At 39.4% G+C, this 13,431-nt stretch overlaps 1 protein-coding gene across 1 annotated transcript in view; it reads right to left on the bottom strand.

The window, feature by feature from the left end:
- The window catches only part of STK32A (serine/threonine kinase 32A), a 51,777-nt gene that overhangs the window by 18,830 nt on the left and 19,516 nt on the right, over positions 1-13,431 (bottom strand). Inside the window, exon 5 of the mRNA XM_026063283.1 lies at positions 4,380-4,417. Within this exon, the coding sequence (XP_025919068.1) occupies positions 4,380-4,417 (38 nt within the window). The remainder of the gene's footprint in view (positions 1-4,379; positions 4,418-13,431) is intronic.

A 13,431-nucleotide genomic window follows, 5' to 3' on the forward strand; every position in this document is an offset into this window, starting at 1 on the left:
ATTCTGTATACTGCTCACTAGGATAACTTCTCTGCTAACAGCACTATTTAGGCTATACCATTCTCTGCACCTGTGTGCTCTGTGGGACCATAGTCCCACTGAGGCATAGATTTCCTTATCAAATCTGTGATGCTTCAGTCAGGCTTGAGTTTGAAGGAAGAAAGAAAAAATTGAGGTCCCTCTGGTTAGCCATCTGTACTGCTGGAAGAATATGACTGAGATGTCAGAGCACATCTCTCAGATGCTGCCTGATTGATTTGTCAAGAGCGCATGTCTCTTACTGCTTACAAAATCAGCCAAGTCCTTTTTTCCTTTACCTGCAAAAGAACTGACATCAAATCGTTGGGGAGTACTTGAAAGAGAAGAATGACATATCCAGACAGGGCAGTTACATGCCCTTTATGTCCCTGCATCCTTTTTCTTTTCAGCTTGGTCTCTCACTCCACTTTGTAGGAAACTGTTTTAATAAGTATGAATTATAAAGGCTATTAATAAAAATTTGATATTCCAAGCACAAATATGCCCTTCTTTGGATCTCATTTAAATGATTCACTTCAAATAAATCATAAGTTTTCTATCAACTAGCCCACTTGGGAACTTACCAAATCATGCCAATTAGGCTGCAGGAAGAAGGCTCAGCATGGTGTGGTAAGGTTCCACAGTGACCGCAGTGTTACAGAACAAAGAACAGACTGGATGAACGGGGACATCAGCTACTGGGAGACAAAAGGAAAACACCAGATGTTGCTACTGAGCTTTAGGGTCAAATCCTGAGGCCAGTGTTTTTGTAATTGTTCAAAATCTCCAGCTGTTGCCAGATTCTGAACAGAGCACAGCCAGAGAAGAGGGCTGCATTCTGGGTACTGTGTCCTTCCTGAAATCTCACCCCATGTGCTTGAAATTAGCACTTTAAGATCAAGCCTTTGGTTCTCCTGAAAATGCAGGTCACGTGTATGAGTCCTATGGGTAGAACAGGGAGAAGCAGTTCACACTGTGCTGTGCATTAAGGCAAAGAATGTTCTTATTAAATTCAGCACCTCTATTATTACATAATTCCTTCACCTCTCTAGAGCATCTTTTGTGCAGACAACACAAGGTTTCTGTAAATTCAACAGAGAAAACATTTTAAAGTATATGAAGCTAGAGATGTAGGAGCTGTAAAGTGCTGAATCTCTTGGACAGATTGTATCCTAATTTACTTATCTGAGATTAGAGAATAAATGCTGCAAATTAAACCTATAAGACCTGGCTCTTATACTCCCTTTTCAACCATAAGCTCCCATCGCTTCCCTGTTATATAGATATTTAATGGTAATCACTGACTAAAAGATATGCACACTTGGCTGTGGTCTGCTATTAGCTTCAAGCCATCTCCATTTGAAGCTACTGCTACTCAACTGTTTATAATGAAGGCCAAAGGGCTGTAAGAATGAACAAGGTTTCAGTGCTTGCCGCCTCAGTTCACTCTGAGTATCTGCAAGTAAATCCTGGAGTAAACAGGAATGGTTCTCATCTGGGCTATATGTGTAGTGCCCACATTGGCACGAACTCATCCATTTTAGCACCATCATAGAGAAAGAGCAGAACCTTTGGGTTGTGGTACAAGAAATAATACTGAGCAAAGACATTACAAGGTTCTTCCAAAACCTCTTCAGTTTTACTATGGATAAAAATGAAGTTTTTTTCAATTTTATTAGACAAATGATCTGCCCAAAACCTCCTGAAGAATTAATCACAATTCCTGGAAACTCCCATCTGTTACATTCTTTTATTTTCAGGTGAGCCCTGTTGTCACTGAGCCCAATCAATAGACTTATCATTAAAAAAGGAACTCATTTTGCGCTTGGAATGATTGTTGAAGGTGGCCAAGGATTTTTTTTTTGCATTATGATATGCGATCCCAATCTCTGATGTCCAGCAACTGCTTTATTTATTGTGCAGAAAGAAGTTCGCCTTATATTCCATTTTATTTACGACTCACTTAACCCCTTAGGTGAAACTGGTAAGGTAATACCGAATGTCACCAACTAGAACRGCAGATGGAAGCATTTGTCTGGAAACACACACAAACGTGTGGTAAGTTCATGACAGTCAGCAGCAGGAGGACATGTTTGAATGTGTGGCATCATGAGAGGTATTTGTACTATCAAAAACCTGAAACAGAAAGCCTCATACACAAAGATCAAATGATGTATACAAGGGCTCCTTCAACGTAGTCAGTGATTAACACCAACAAAAAGGGTACTGCAGTTTGTAACACAAACATGAACCTCTGTAAATATGTAAATATGAAAAGGTGAATGAGAAACACCATTGAAAGGTACTTCACAGATGAAAAGATTGGCCAAAGGGCAGAGTTAGACAGAAGCAAGAAGAATCTAAAGAAATGAACCTAGTCTGTCTGCTGAAGGTTTTCAGGTGCTTAACACTCTGTGGGGACTGGTCTCAGTCAAGGATATCATAAAAATTAATGTTAGCAAATAACATTTTTCAGATAGTACCTTTGTAAGCCTAGTGAAAGAAGAGGAGAGGGAATGGAAATCTGCAGCTCCATTCCTTACGCAAAGAGATACAGAAAAACAAGCGCAATCTACCAGGCTAAATACAGATAAACATGCTACAAAAACAGTTGCTCAGGGGACAAGAAAAAATTGAATTGYGTGTAGAAAGCTTTCCGTATGCATGCAAGGACACATCTTTGCTGCCATGGATGAAGATGCATAAGGAGAGGTAAAGAAATAGAACAAGGAGTCAGAAGGACACTTAAGTCAAGGGTACATTTGCAGAAAACAAAACTCTGAAACCTCTGCAAYGAACAGTTAAAATGTCACAGTGGAGTAGAGATTAGGCTAGATTAGACCCTAAATCAACCCAAATTGCAGAGTTGTTATGAAATTTTGCAAGTTATTTGCTACTGAACTGAATGCAATGGCAGAGAAGCAGTGCTCCCCCCCTCCCCTTTGTTTTTTCCTCTTTGGGAGAATGCTGACCTACATTTCAGTGCTCAGAGCTTCCCTTAATTTGACTGCATCAGACCCAATCCAAAGATCACCAGAGACTGTCAGCTAGTTAGGAATTGATGGTATACAGCCGTGAACTGGCACCTTCTCACTCTCACCCTGAGTAAGAGTGGAGGGTGTTGCTGGAGCCAGCTGCTGCTACAGCTGGGAGCTCTCCATCCTCAGCTGGCCAGAGGGAGAGCAGCTGCTAGGGGACCTGAAGCTGGGGGGAAAGGAGGGAAGAGAATCTGTCCCACTGTATTTGCATCTGGGGCAACAGAAGGAAAACTACTGACTGAGACAGGAGAGACAGGCTATTCTACATGAAGGCAGCAGCATCTTTGCTGACAGCTCCTAAATAAATAATTACCTAGCACTTTGAAATTAGAGGTCATATGCAAAACTGGTCGAGTCTGGGCTCAGGTGCTGCCAGGAAAACCTAGTTACACATGAGAGCTATGGCAATTCTTTAAGAATTTCAGTGTCTGTACTAAAACCTCTGAAATTAAAATGAGTTCAGATACTCCATGTTCCTGTACTGATTTTTTCTCTTCGAGTAGCTTGCTGAAGTTGCTAATAAAGATTTCTCAAAACAGGTTACATGAATTTTCAGAACATATTAAATGACAAAGTATTTTTCTGATGACTTAAAAGCTAATAAATATCAGACAAATCTTCACTGGGAGAATTTTGCCAGGGTGAAAAAAAAATCTAGAGAGTAACACAAGAATATAGTTGGAGTTTTGTCCAAGAAAAGACTAAAGGAAAAAATCATAGCAACATCTATAACATATCCAGCCCCAAGCCCTCTTCCAAGCTCCCTCTCAATATCAAATGCTCAAAGAAAAAGAAAATGCCAGAGTGGAGATTATCTATTCAACCTTAATTCATTCTGTTTGTGAGTGTACATTACATAAAGCCTGTAATTACACGAGCATTTCCATCCAAATGATTACATTATGAGTAAGTTTTAAGCACCTGTAAAGAAAGTCTTACAATAAGCTGTGTCAAATAACTCTGACCACCAGCAGCAGAAAAAGTGTCATCTCTGGTAATGTTTTCTATAGAAGTCATTGAATCAGAGATGTTTAATAAACACGGATGCACCACTAGAAATAATGCGGCAACACAGGATTGCACAGCACCCTAAACATACAGGATGCTGCTGCTCAAAAACCAAAAGACAACAAGTAAAGCTTAAAAGCAACAAGCAAAGCACAAAAAAGGAAAGGCTCCTGTTTCAAACTGCTTATGAAGTAAAAGAGAGAGTGCAACACAAAATGAGGAACAGAGCAAGCACCTATGCACTAATATGGATGTACTACTACTGCTGACTCTGCTTTTATGCATATGCATGACTAAAAAGTAACTGGTACTTACCATGCTCATCCAGTAAAATGTTGTCAGGCTTGATATCCCTAAGAAAAAAATGCAGAAAACGGGAAACAGCCATTAGCCTAGAACAGTGATGTGAAACATGGCTGCAGAAACCTAATGAAAGACTAAGCTCTAAAGGGAAGCTCTAAAGCTTCTAGAGACATGTCTTAGAAGACTTCTTTGATGGGGTTCTTCTGCTCTAATGTTTCTGCAAGGTTTTACTTAGGCATAAGAGATTGTCTAACCAAACAACAGAAGGAAAAATGGAGGTACAGAGATATGACTGTGAAGACTCTGGTTTGTCTATCAGCATCTAGCTAGTCCACCTACAATGTTAGAGCTTCTTTTTATCTTTTTTCCCCCCTTTTTCTTCTCAGTCAATTTCAATACTATATTGAGACTTGTTCCCCATTTCCCAGTAAAAATCATATGTTGGAACAAAGTAAACAAGTTGCATCAGTTTTAGCTATCGTCCCTATTGTATTATCGAAGTCCTTCAGCTGTAAGTAAAGGGAACCACTACAGAACATGCAAAGTGTTTCTATGTCTAGGTGAGATGTTTGTACACTGATGGATGAAAGCTTCTATTATGAAAGGTGCAAACACGGGAAGGCATTCAACAAAAAATATACTGTTTACTTACAAATGTACTGACTGGCATAAAGCTGACCTTTGGGTTAGCAAACCCAAACCCATACAGAGCTGCAATAAAACTGCTGGACTTTCTGTTTCATTTTCATAGGCTTTTCACATTTGCAACTGGAATTAATTTTCTACCAAAAGAACAGCTTTTCAAGGAAGATACCTCACCTATTTCATTAGATGTTTTGGAAGCTCATGGACATTGATTTACTGATACTTACTGCAAAATCCTCTTAGCCAGCTATTAATTTATGTTTTTCATACTTCATTATGAAAACAATCATATGTCACAGAACAGTGACATTTGACAAAAAAGTGCCTCTTCTTTTTCCAAGCAAAAGGAAGCTATTCAGAGCAAATGGTGAATAGAGAGTTTTACATTTTAAGTTCAACTCTTTCTGCTCATTTTCATATAAAACAAACAAAAGAAAGAACACAAATTTGCCTACTTTTTTGTGAAGTGTTGCCCAGAAACACTTGCCAGCTCTGCACACTTTCCTGTATAATTTGTGGTTTGAGAGTGGTAGCATTTTAGCTAGTCACTGACTCAAGAACTCTGAACCACATTTTCTGCAACTCCCCAAATGTGGCCCTCCAAGGTCCAGTGAGCAGTCTGGATCATACCAGGCTTTATGCTTAGAGAGGCTCCATTCAGAGATGTAGACTCAATACGAGACAATACACCAGATGGTCACATGATGGTAGGTATATACAGATAGGCTATGAGGAAAAACAGCTCTGTGAGACACTCAGTTACTCCTTGTTAGGCAAAGGATGCCTTAAAGAAGCCTGATTACATATGTTACAAGCAGTATAACAGTATCTAGGAACACATGCATTTGTTTAAAATCCTGAAGTGATAAAATAATAAAAACTGGAAATTATTACTGAGTTTTGAAAAAAAGTGTGATACAGGGGAGGAAGATTGATCAAAAATGCATTAGTATTCTCATTCACTGTGCTGTCTTTATRAATGAACTTCTAACAAACTTGATAAATCTGAATGTAGTGCTTAGTGCCAAATCTAACAAGAGACATCATAATGACTTAAAAAAGAAGAGGTATTAAAAATGCTTGCCTGTTTTTACTTTTGCATAGGCATTTACTTGTGACTGCTGCTAGAGACAGAAGGCTGTGCTAGACGAACACACTGGTCTGAACCAGCATGACTGTTCTTATGTTCTGAAGGAAAGGTCATTCCTTTCCAGAGGCAAACTGCACACCTATTTAGAGGCCTCACACAAGGCCTTTGTATCACATAAATCCTCCCCTGCCAAAATGTTAGCCCTACATGTGCAGGTGAATTTTACTTAGAATTAGAATAATGTACTTTGCCATTAAGGTTGCATTACTACTGACACCATAATACAGTAAAGTAGTTAACAGACACCACCCTTTCATGGATCAGAGAGAGAACAACAGAGGAAGCACTCCTGCATCTGAGAGGCAATGCAACTTGCAATGCAAACAGTCTACACAGCCTTGTAGGTTTCTGCATGGACTGAGCTGCCTTTCCCTACTTAGTTCTCTAATCGGAAAAAACCTTTGTTACTGTTTCAGAGTCTGAACTTTCTAGCTGTATTATGATTTTCCCTATGGGTCTGGAGAAGCTTTTATCTGGTGGAATAGCCTAGAGGGAATTTCCAGCTAGACAGCATAACAGTTTCTTAGCCACAAAGAATATTTGCCTCTTATTTGGTGTTATTCTTCAGTAAGATGTGTCTGAAGATTATTATGCAAAAAAATACAGGTGGGGTCAAATATTTATACCCCCCAAAAAAGGACGTGAATGAGCTTCAGGATGGTGTTGTGGCTGGTAATACTATTAATTCTGTAAATGATGATGGTATCTTTATTTCTACTAAATATGAAATAACGGTACTCTGACTGCCAAAAGACAACACCCCACCAAAATTCCCTAAAGAGTAAAATAACCATAATGTACTATATTGTGCTTTGACTTCAGGATATTTCTGGTAAAATATGAAACCTATATGCAAACAATGAAGAGGGATCATTTTATTTACTGATGATATGCGAATGCCCCGGACTATTTAACACTGCCTAATAACATTACAGCACTAGAAAAGAAAAGGGCAGGGGAGGAGGAGAGGGAGGAGGAAGGGAATATCCACTTAAAGTTACAACATAAAAAAGGGGACAAGACAGTTATCCATGGGTGGCTTTCTCACTGCTACAAACACCCCCAAAATCACAGAAAGATCTTGCGAAGTGCCTTCTGCCTAGCCATTAGGAGGACAGGCTGGATTACAGAGAAAATGGTCAAGCTTGGCCCTGCTTTCTCATTAACACACTTCATCCCCTTGTCCTTAGGAACTATCCAAGATGGAAATCACTGGAGCCAACTTCTTCAGTGACATTGACCTAGCAGCCATGGTGCCAACTGGAGGGGCAAGTTATGGCATATGCAAATCTATCAGAGGTCTCACAGGAAACACTGCACAGGCACCCTGACAAGGTTCATTTCTCAAAAGACCTTGGGTGACCTGTGTCATATTCTTTTCCCTGCTGGTTTTTGTGTTTTCTAATTATAGAAAGGAGTTTTGTGTTTTAGGAATAAAAACAAACAMACAAACACCCCCCAAACCCAGAATTGCACTCATTTGCATATTTGCCAAATTTTTGTGTTCAGCTTTTAATAAGTATTCTCTGCACAAAGTAGAACAGGTGTTCTAATGCATTATCTTTGTTTAGAATTTTATTTATTAATGCTTTTATTTTCTTTAGAAAGAGAAATATAATCTCAACAGCTCTTTAACTCCTTTTTTCCCTCCAGATTAGTAAAAAAAAAATTAACACAGTAGGGAAAGTCTTTACATCTGTGCATCTACTGTATATCAGTTACCAATCTTGAGCACATTACTAAGTATCTCACACTTGGGCAAACAGCAGAAAATATGAGGTGCATCGAAGCTTTTAACAAGAAGAATACTGAAGTGGAAAAAAATGCATAAAATAAAATTAATAAAGAATCTAACAATAAGTTATGAAATTAACTACATCACTATAAAGGAACTAATGGAAAGCATAATTTTGACCGAAGTCCACCTATCTGTCTATATACACATTTTGGAGAAACGTACTTTTTAGTCTGCAAAAAATACGGTCTTTGTTTTTTCCATTACTTAAAAGTAGACAGACTGTRGAAACAAGCAAATTTTCTTTAATTTGCTTCCTTTAGAAGGAACTGCAAATGTCTAGCAGAACTGATCTCTTATGTGAGCCACTTCAACATCCTTGTTTTAAAAACAAATGGGTTCCCTGCAAATTTTGCTCCTAAATACAAAAAATATTCCTATAGCAATGCTATAAAGAAATGCTTTCCATTGAACAGAGAAAATGTACACCTGATATGTCTACTATATGCACTTGAATGACTTTACAAGACATTACCTGTTTTTAATGAGCTAATTACATCACTCGCCTTCCACCTGCTATCAGACTGAGCCAGACACCTTGCAATTTAATGCTCTATAAGGAAACTGTCAAAACCACTAAGCACACATGATAACCCTTTACCTTCCTGACGCTCTCCACCAGGCCCAGGGATTCAAAGTGAACAAATGAGCAGGTTTAGAATTTTACCTTTAAAAATGCAGCCACTAAAATAAAAGTTTGAATTCACCTAGCCATCTGAGATCAAGAAATGACAATGTATCTTATCATCAYGTAATACCTTGAAGTTCTCCGGCATCTTCTCAACCAAACTATTCCCAGAGGGTTATAAATACCATTACCTTCCTTGTGCAATCCCCCAACACACAAGTAACACATATGGAATGATGTCTTCATCAAGCCAGAATGGGCAACTTCAGGTAACTGTGTGTTTTTCTGTAAGCAGAGCACAACAAAACTATACCACAGGTTAGATCCTGTCTGGATGGTCAAAAGTACTGTATTTGGTTATGAAAAATGGTGATGCTACATTTGATACTTTTGATAAAAGACTGATTTAAGCAAAAACATTTAAAAAAAGACTCACCAAAAATAGTTAGGGAAAAATGCATGATTTTAATCCCTTGATACAAGAATATATTCAAAGCTTTGAAATGAACCATAAAGACAGGTTTTCAGTTTTCCTCCAGTTTTCAACCCTTCTTAAAAAGCTCCTCGTGATTTATTTCCACTAGGTCCTTTTCTTATCTCTTTCACACTGATATGCAGCCTATGGAACTACACTAGCACTAGTGACATCAGTCCCTGCATGCAAACGATGAAGAGGGATCATTTTATTTATTGATGATTTATATACTGTTTGTTTTTTATTATACATTGAGGATAATATTGCCTAGTCTGAGTAAATTAGCAAATATTTTCCATTTTTCTACATGTAGGTAGGAAATAATTCAAGCTCTCATTGTCTCTGCACAGCTTTGTTCAAACAAAGTAAACAATTGTTTGCATGTCTCCTGATGTTTGCAATYACAGATGTTGTACTTCTCAGCTGAGTCGCTTTATCAGTCTAATGCTGTCCCCTTGGGTTACAGCRTTCATTAAACAACTTCCAAATTTTACAGATTGCCATTGATGGTTTTTTCTACTGGACTCATCTTAAACGCACATAGCTGCTGCTTGAAATACATATTGCAGCTTAAACTTTAGCTTCTTGGGAACTTTTCTTGGAAGACAGCAATCACTTGTATATTCCATTCTTGTTCTAAAGTCTAAGAGCTAGATGCAACTTGCCAGTTCAGCAGAATGACTGTACAAGGTAGACAGAAAAGGAATGTTAATGGAAGAGGTTTTCCATTTTAAGGCTACATACTGCCCTTGACTTTGGGACCCATGCAGCAGAGAACATCTACTAACACTGGATATATTCAAAGATTCCTCTATGCTGGCTGAAGCAGGGAAGCATAGGTGGGAATGTGCTCCACTCTTGCTTTTGCAGAGGAATACCCCATGTTCTACTACATGGAAGATTATAACTGGGTCCCCAAAATGGCTGCATGTCCACACCTTCTTTCCCCCTCCACCTTACAACAAACCTTTTGATCTAAATAGAGCATGTCTGAAGTTATCAGAGTCTTTTCTGACTGCGAGGTTGATCTGTCCCTGCAGTAATCTGTGATCGCGCACAGGCCCAGTTTTACAATCCACATCTGTGTGTGTGTGTGTGTGGGGGGGGGGGTCCTGAGCAAGTCAATCCAGTCAATACCTATTGGCTGTTACCTTAGCACGTTTCCACAACACTGGTTATGGCCTCTTTTGCTCAAATGCTTCTCCTCTTTGCACCTCCTACATCAGAGATTAGATCTTTGCACTGTTCAGCAGCAGTGTGTGGGAAGAGACAGAGAGTTCTGATTCCCGTCCCTTTTGACAAGTTATGCTGGCTCTTGACCTTCCAACTGTCAGTTTTCTTGGCCAGTGTACCAGCCACCGATACTGGGAAGGAACCCACCATGGGATCCCTTCATAGTGCTAGTGACTTTCCCGTTTCCTTCTCATTGCAGATGGCAAACAGCAGCTAGAGAAGGAAGATCCTGCTTTTCTGGTTGTCCCAAGCAACGTTCCCAACCAGCAGGTATGTGACAGAGGCGGAGCTGGGTGCCAGCCCCTGCCTACTCAATGCAGTCATCCTTGTGGGACACTGCATGCAGCCACACAGCAACTGCAGTCCAGCCCACAAGGAAGCAGGCCAGGCATTCACTTGCACTTTCTTGCCTGTTCTCATGGACTAGCAGCATGATTCACTTGCAAAACAGTCCTGGTTGCTTTCTSCAGGCTCTTTCAGAGATGGCAGGTGAAGGGGGGAAAGAGAAAGACCTGCTTTTAGTTTTTGTTTTTTTATGCCAGAGAAACTCATTTTTGGTGGGGGTCTGTTGGAAAGGAGCAAGTCTGTGACTCACAATAGGCTACAATCTCCTCGTTAACAACACATTACCTGCATGAAGTGCTCAGCCCTCTCCTGATAAGCCATGGCCTCCAGAAAACCTAGACTGATAAAAACGAGGTCACTCTGGTTCAGCTGTTTCCTATGTTCCTATGGCCTAAATAAGGTGCGTGGTTCAGGCATCAACTATTGATGTGAACTAACCACAGAAGAAGGGGCAAGACCAAACAGTCAGAGGCCACTGCTGTGAACCCTGCAAAAGAGCAGACTCTGATTTTGTGGTTCCCTGCACCACAGCATGACAAATGGCCTGACATGACTCTGAACTGAGTTCCCAGGATTGAAAGCAAGGCAATTTTTAAAATCTTCTCGCATAATCCCACCTTTATTTACAAAGAGCCCTCTGGGAAATCCCAGAGATTTTGCACCTCAGCTCTCTCCTTTGTATCTCCCCTTACAGTACACCCATAGCAGGATGCCAGCACACTGCTCAGTGATGCTTATGTCCACATGACTGCAGAAATGCAGCTCAGAACGCAGATGATAGTCTCTCAGCTACCTGGTGCTCTTTCTTAGACATCATGTCTTTGATGCTTATGTGGAACAGTCTACCTCTCATACTGATTTTTTGTTACAGCATCAAGTTATAAAGAGCTTCTAGCCTCTTACTCCCACAAATGTTACTGTTAACAGTAATCTATTAATAATAGAGAAGGATTTCTTCCTTGTGCTCCTCTTACGCTTGTGTCCTGCTCAGTTTGTCAAGGCCAAGCCACCAGTATAAAGATTTACCCCTCACTGTCCAGGACAAAGACAGCTTAGTCTCTGTTTCACAATGTTTAATTCATGCTCATTCATTATTTGGTGCCTGTGAGCAGGTGCAGGGCAGAGAATGCTAACCCAATACCCTCATTACCACATGCCAGTTTTGTTTCCCAGATTACAGCAGTGCCTGTGGTTAAGCAAGTCTGAATGAGGCAGCTGAACTGGCCTAGTTGCCAAGATCAGATGCATCACAGAGCAGAAATCTATGCAGGTATGAAAACAAAACAAGAAGCATGAAAAATAAGACTCCTGAGAAAGTGAAGCTATCCACAAGAAGGTCTGTCTCAAATCAAAGCAAAGCAAAACCTCTTTGGTACTCTGGGGTTCTCTGCAACTGAGGAGGGAACACTGTTATGGAAATACTAAGAGTCAGCCTTTTTGCTTTCACATTTTAGAAAAAGCAGACAAATGCTGCTTGACATGAGTGTTAATCTTCATCAGCCCTTGAATAGAATGTTCCTTCCTTTACTAATGATTAGAATAATTTAAAATTTTGTACTATGATTTATTTTTATACCTCACAAGAATGGTTTTTATGAATGATATTTATAAATAAGATAATCTTCTGCCCTCCTTTTTTAATACTTCTGATTGTCCCGTCTTGTTTACRGCCCAACATCTGTTATTAGCAGATATTAAGTCAAAAACTTTGGACATCTGATGCTTGTGTTGCCTAATGCATCAGGAACAGGAAATAAGAACATGGCTGTCCATCTGGAGCCAATTCCTGCCTCCCAAACAAGGGAAAACCTTTATTTTATTCGTTATCTGGTTGTTGTTTTGCTTCAGTAAACACAGAGAATTTTGTATGATTTTTCTGTAGTGCCTAAACTGCTACCTAAAACCGTAATGCACCGTAAAACAGTTTTTGTCCTTGGCAACATTGCCCTGAAGACCAACTTCAAGTCCTGGACTGACTTGAACACAGCATGCAATTTGTGTATCAGTTTTCAAAGATATCTGTGAGAATTCAGGCTCGCAGGAAATAAAGGAATACAAGGAGAACTGAAATGCCAAGCACAATTCTTTGCTGAACTGAATCCACTTAAATTGAGTTTTTCMCATTTATTCAAGCTGGTAATACAGCCCACAGTAAATGCAGCACACTAGATCATTCTCTTACTTTGATCAAGATGGTTTTATATAGAGTGGCATGGTTTCTGATTTCACCCTGGCATTAGCTTTACTGTATTTTTATAAATCGTCTAATTAAATTTCATTTTGCTTCCATTTTTTTTTTTTTTTTTTAAAAAGGATCCAACAAATAATTTCTTCATCTGGCAGTAGTGTCAGGTGTCTTATTGAGAAAAATAAGTTATAAATCAATCAGAATGGCATTGGGAAGGAGGGTGACTTATTGCTGCTCTGCACTGCGTGAACTAGCTTTTAAGGTCGCATTAGTAATTCAGTTGAGAATTAAGAAAGTCTTTAATGGAAAAATATATATTCTGTCATTAATAATTAGTTTTCTTGAAATTATTCTTCTGAGAGATGGTTGTAATCAGTAGGACGTCAAGTAAGAACAATTCCAGAGGGCTGATTACAATTAGTTTTGTTATTCTTACAGGTTTTTTTTTTGTTTTTTTTTTAAACAGCTAATCATTTCCTCCAAATTTTGTACATTCCCCTTCATCTGTGATGCTAGAATAAAGCAAAAGACATGACCCAGAGGAGGACATCTGGAAATTCAAGGCTCCTGTCAGGATCATCTGTTTTCTTTCCCGTTCCCTTCCT

This window comes from Apteryx rowi, unplaced genomic scaffold (assembly GCF_003343035.1).
Source record: "Apteryx rowi isolate R43461 unplaced genomic scaffold, aptRow1 scaffold_2, whole genome shotgun sequence".
In the NCBI taxonomy this organism is placed as follows: domain Eukaryota; kingdom Metazoa; phylum Chordata; class Aves; order Apterygiformes; family Apterygidae; genus Apteryx; species Apteryx rowi.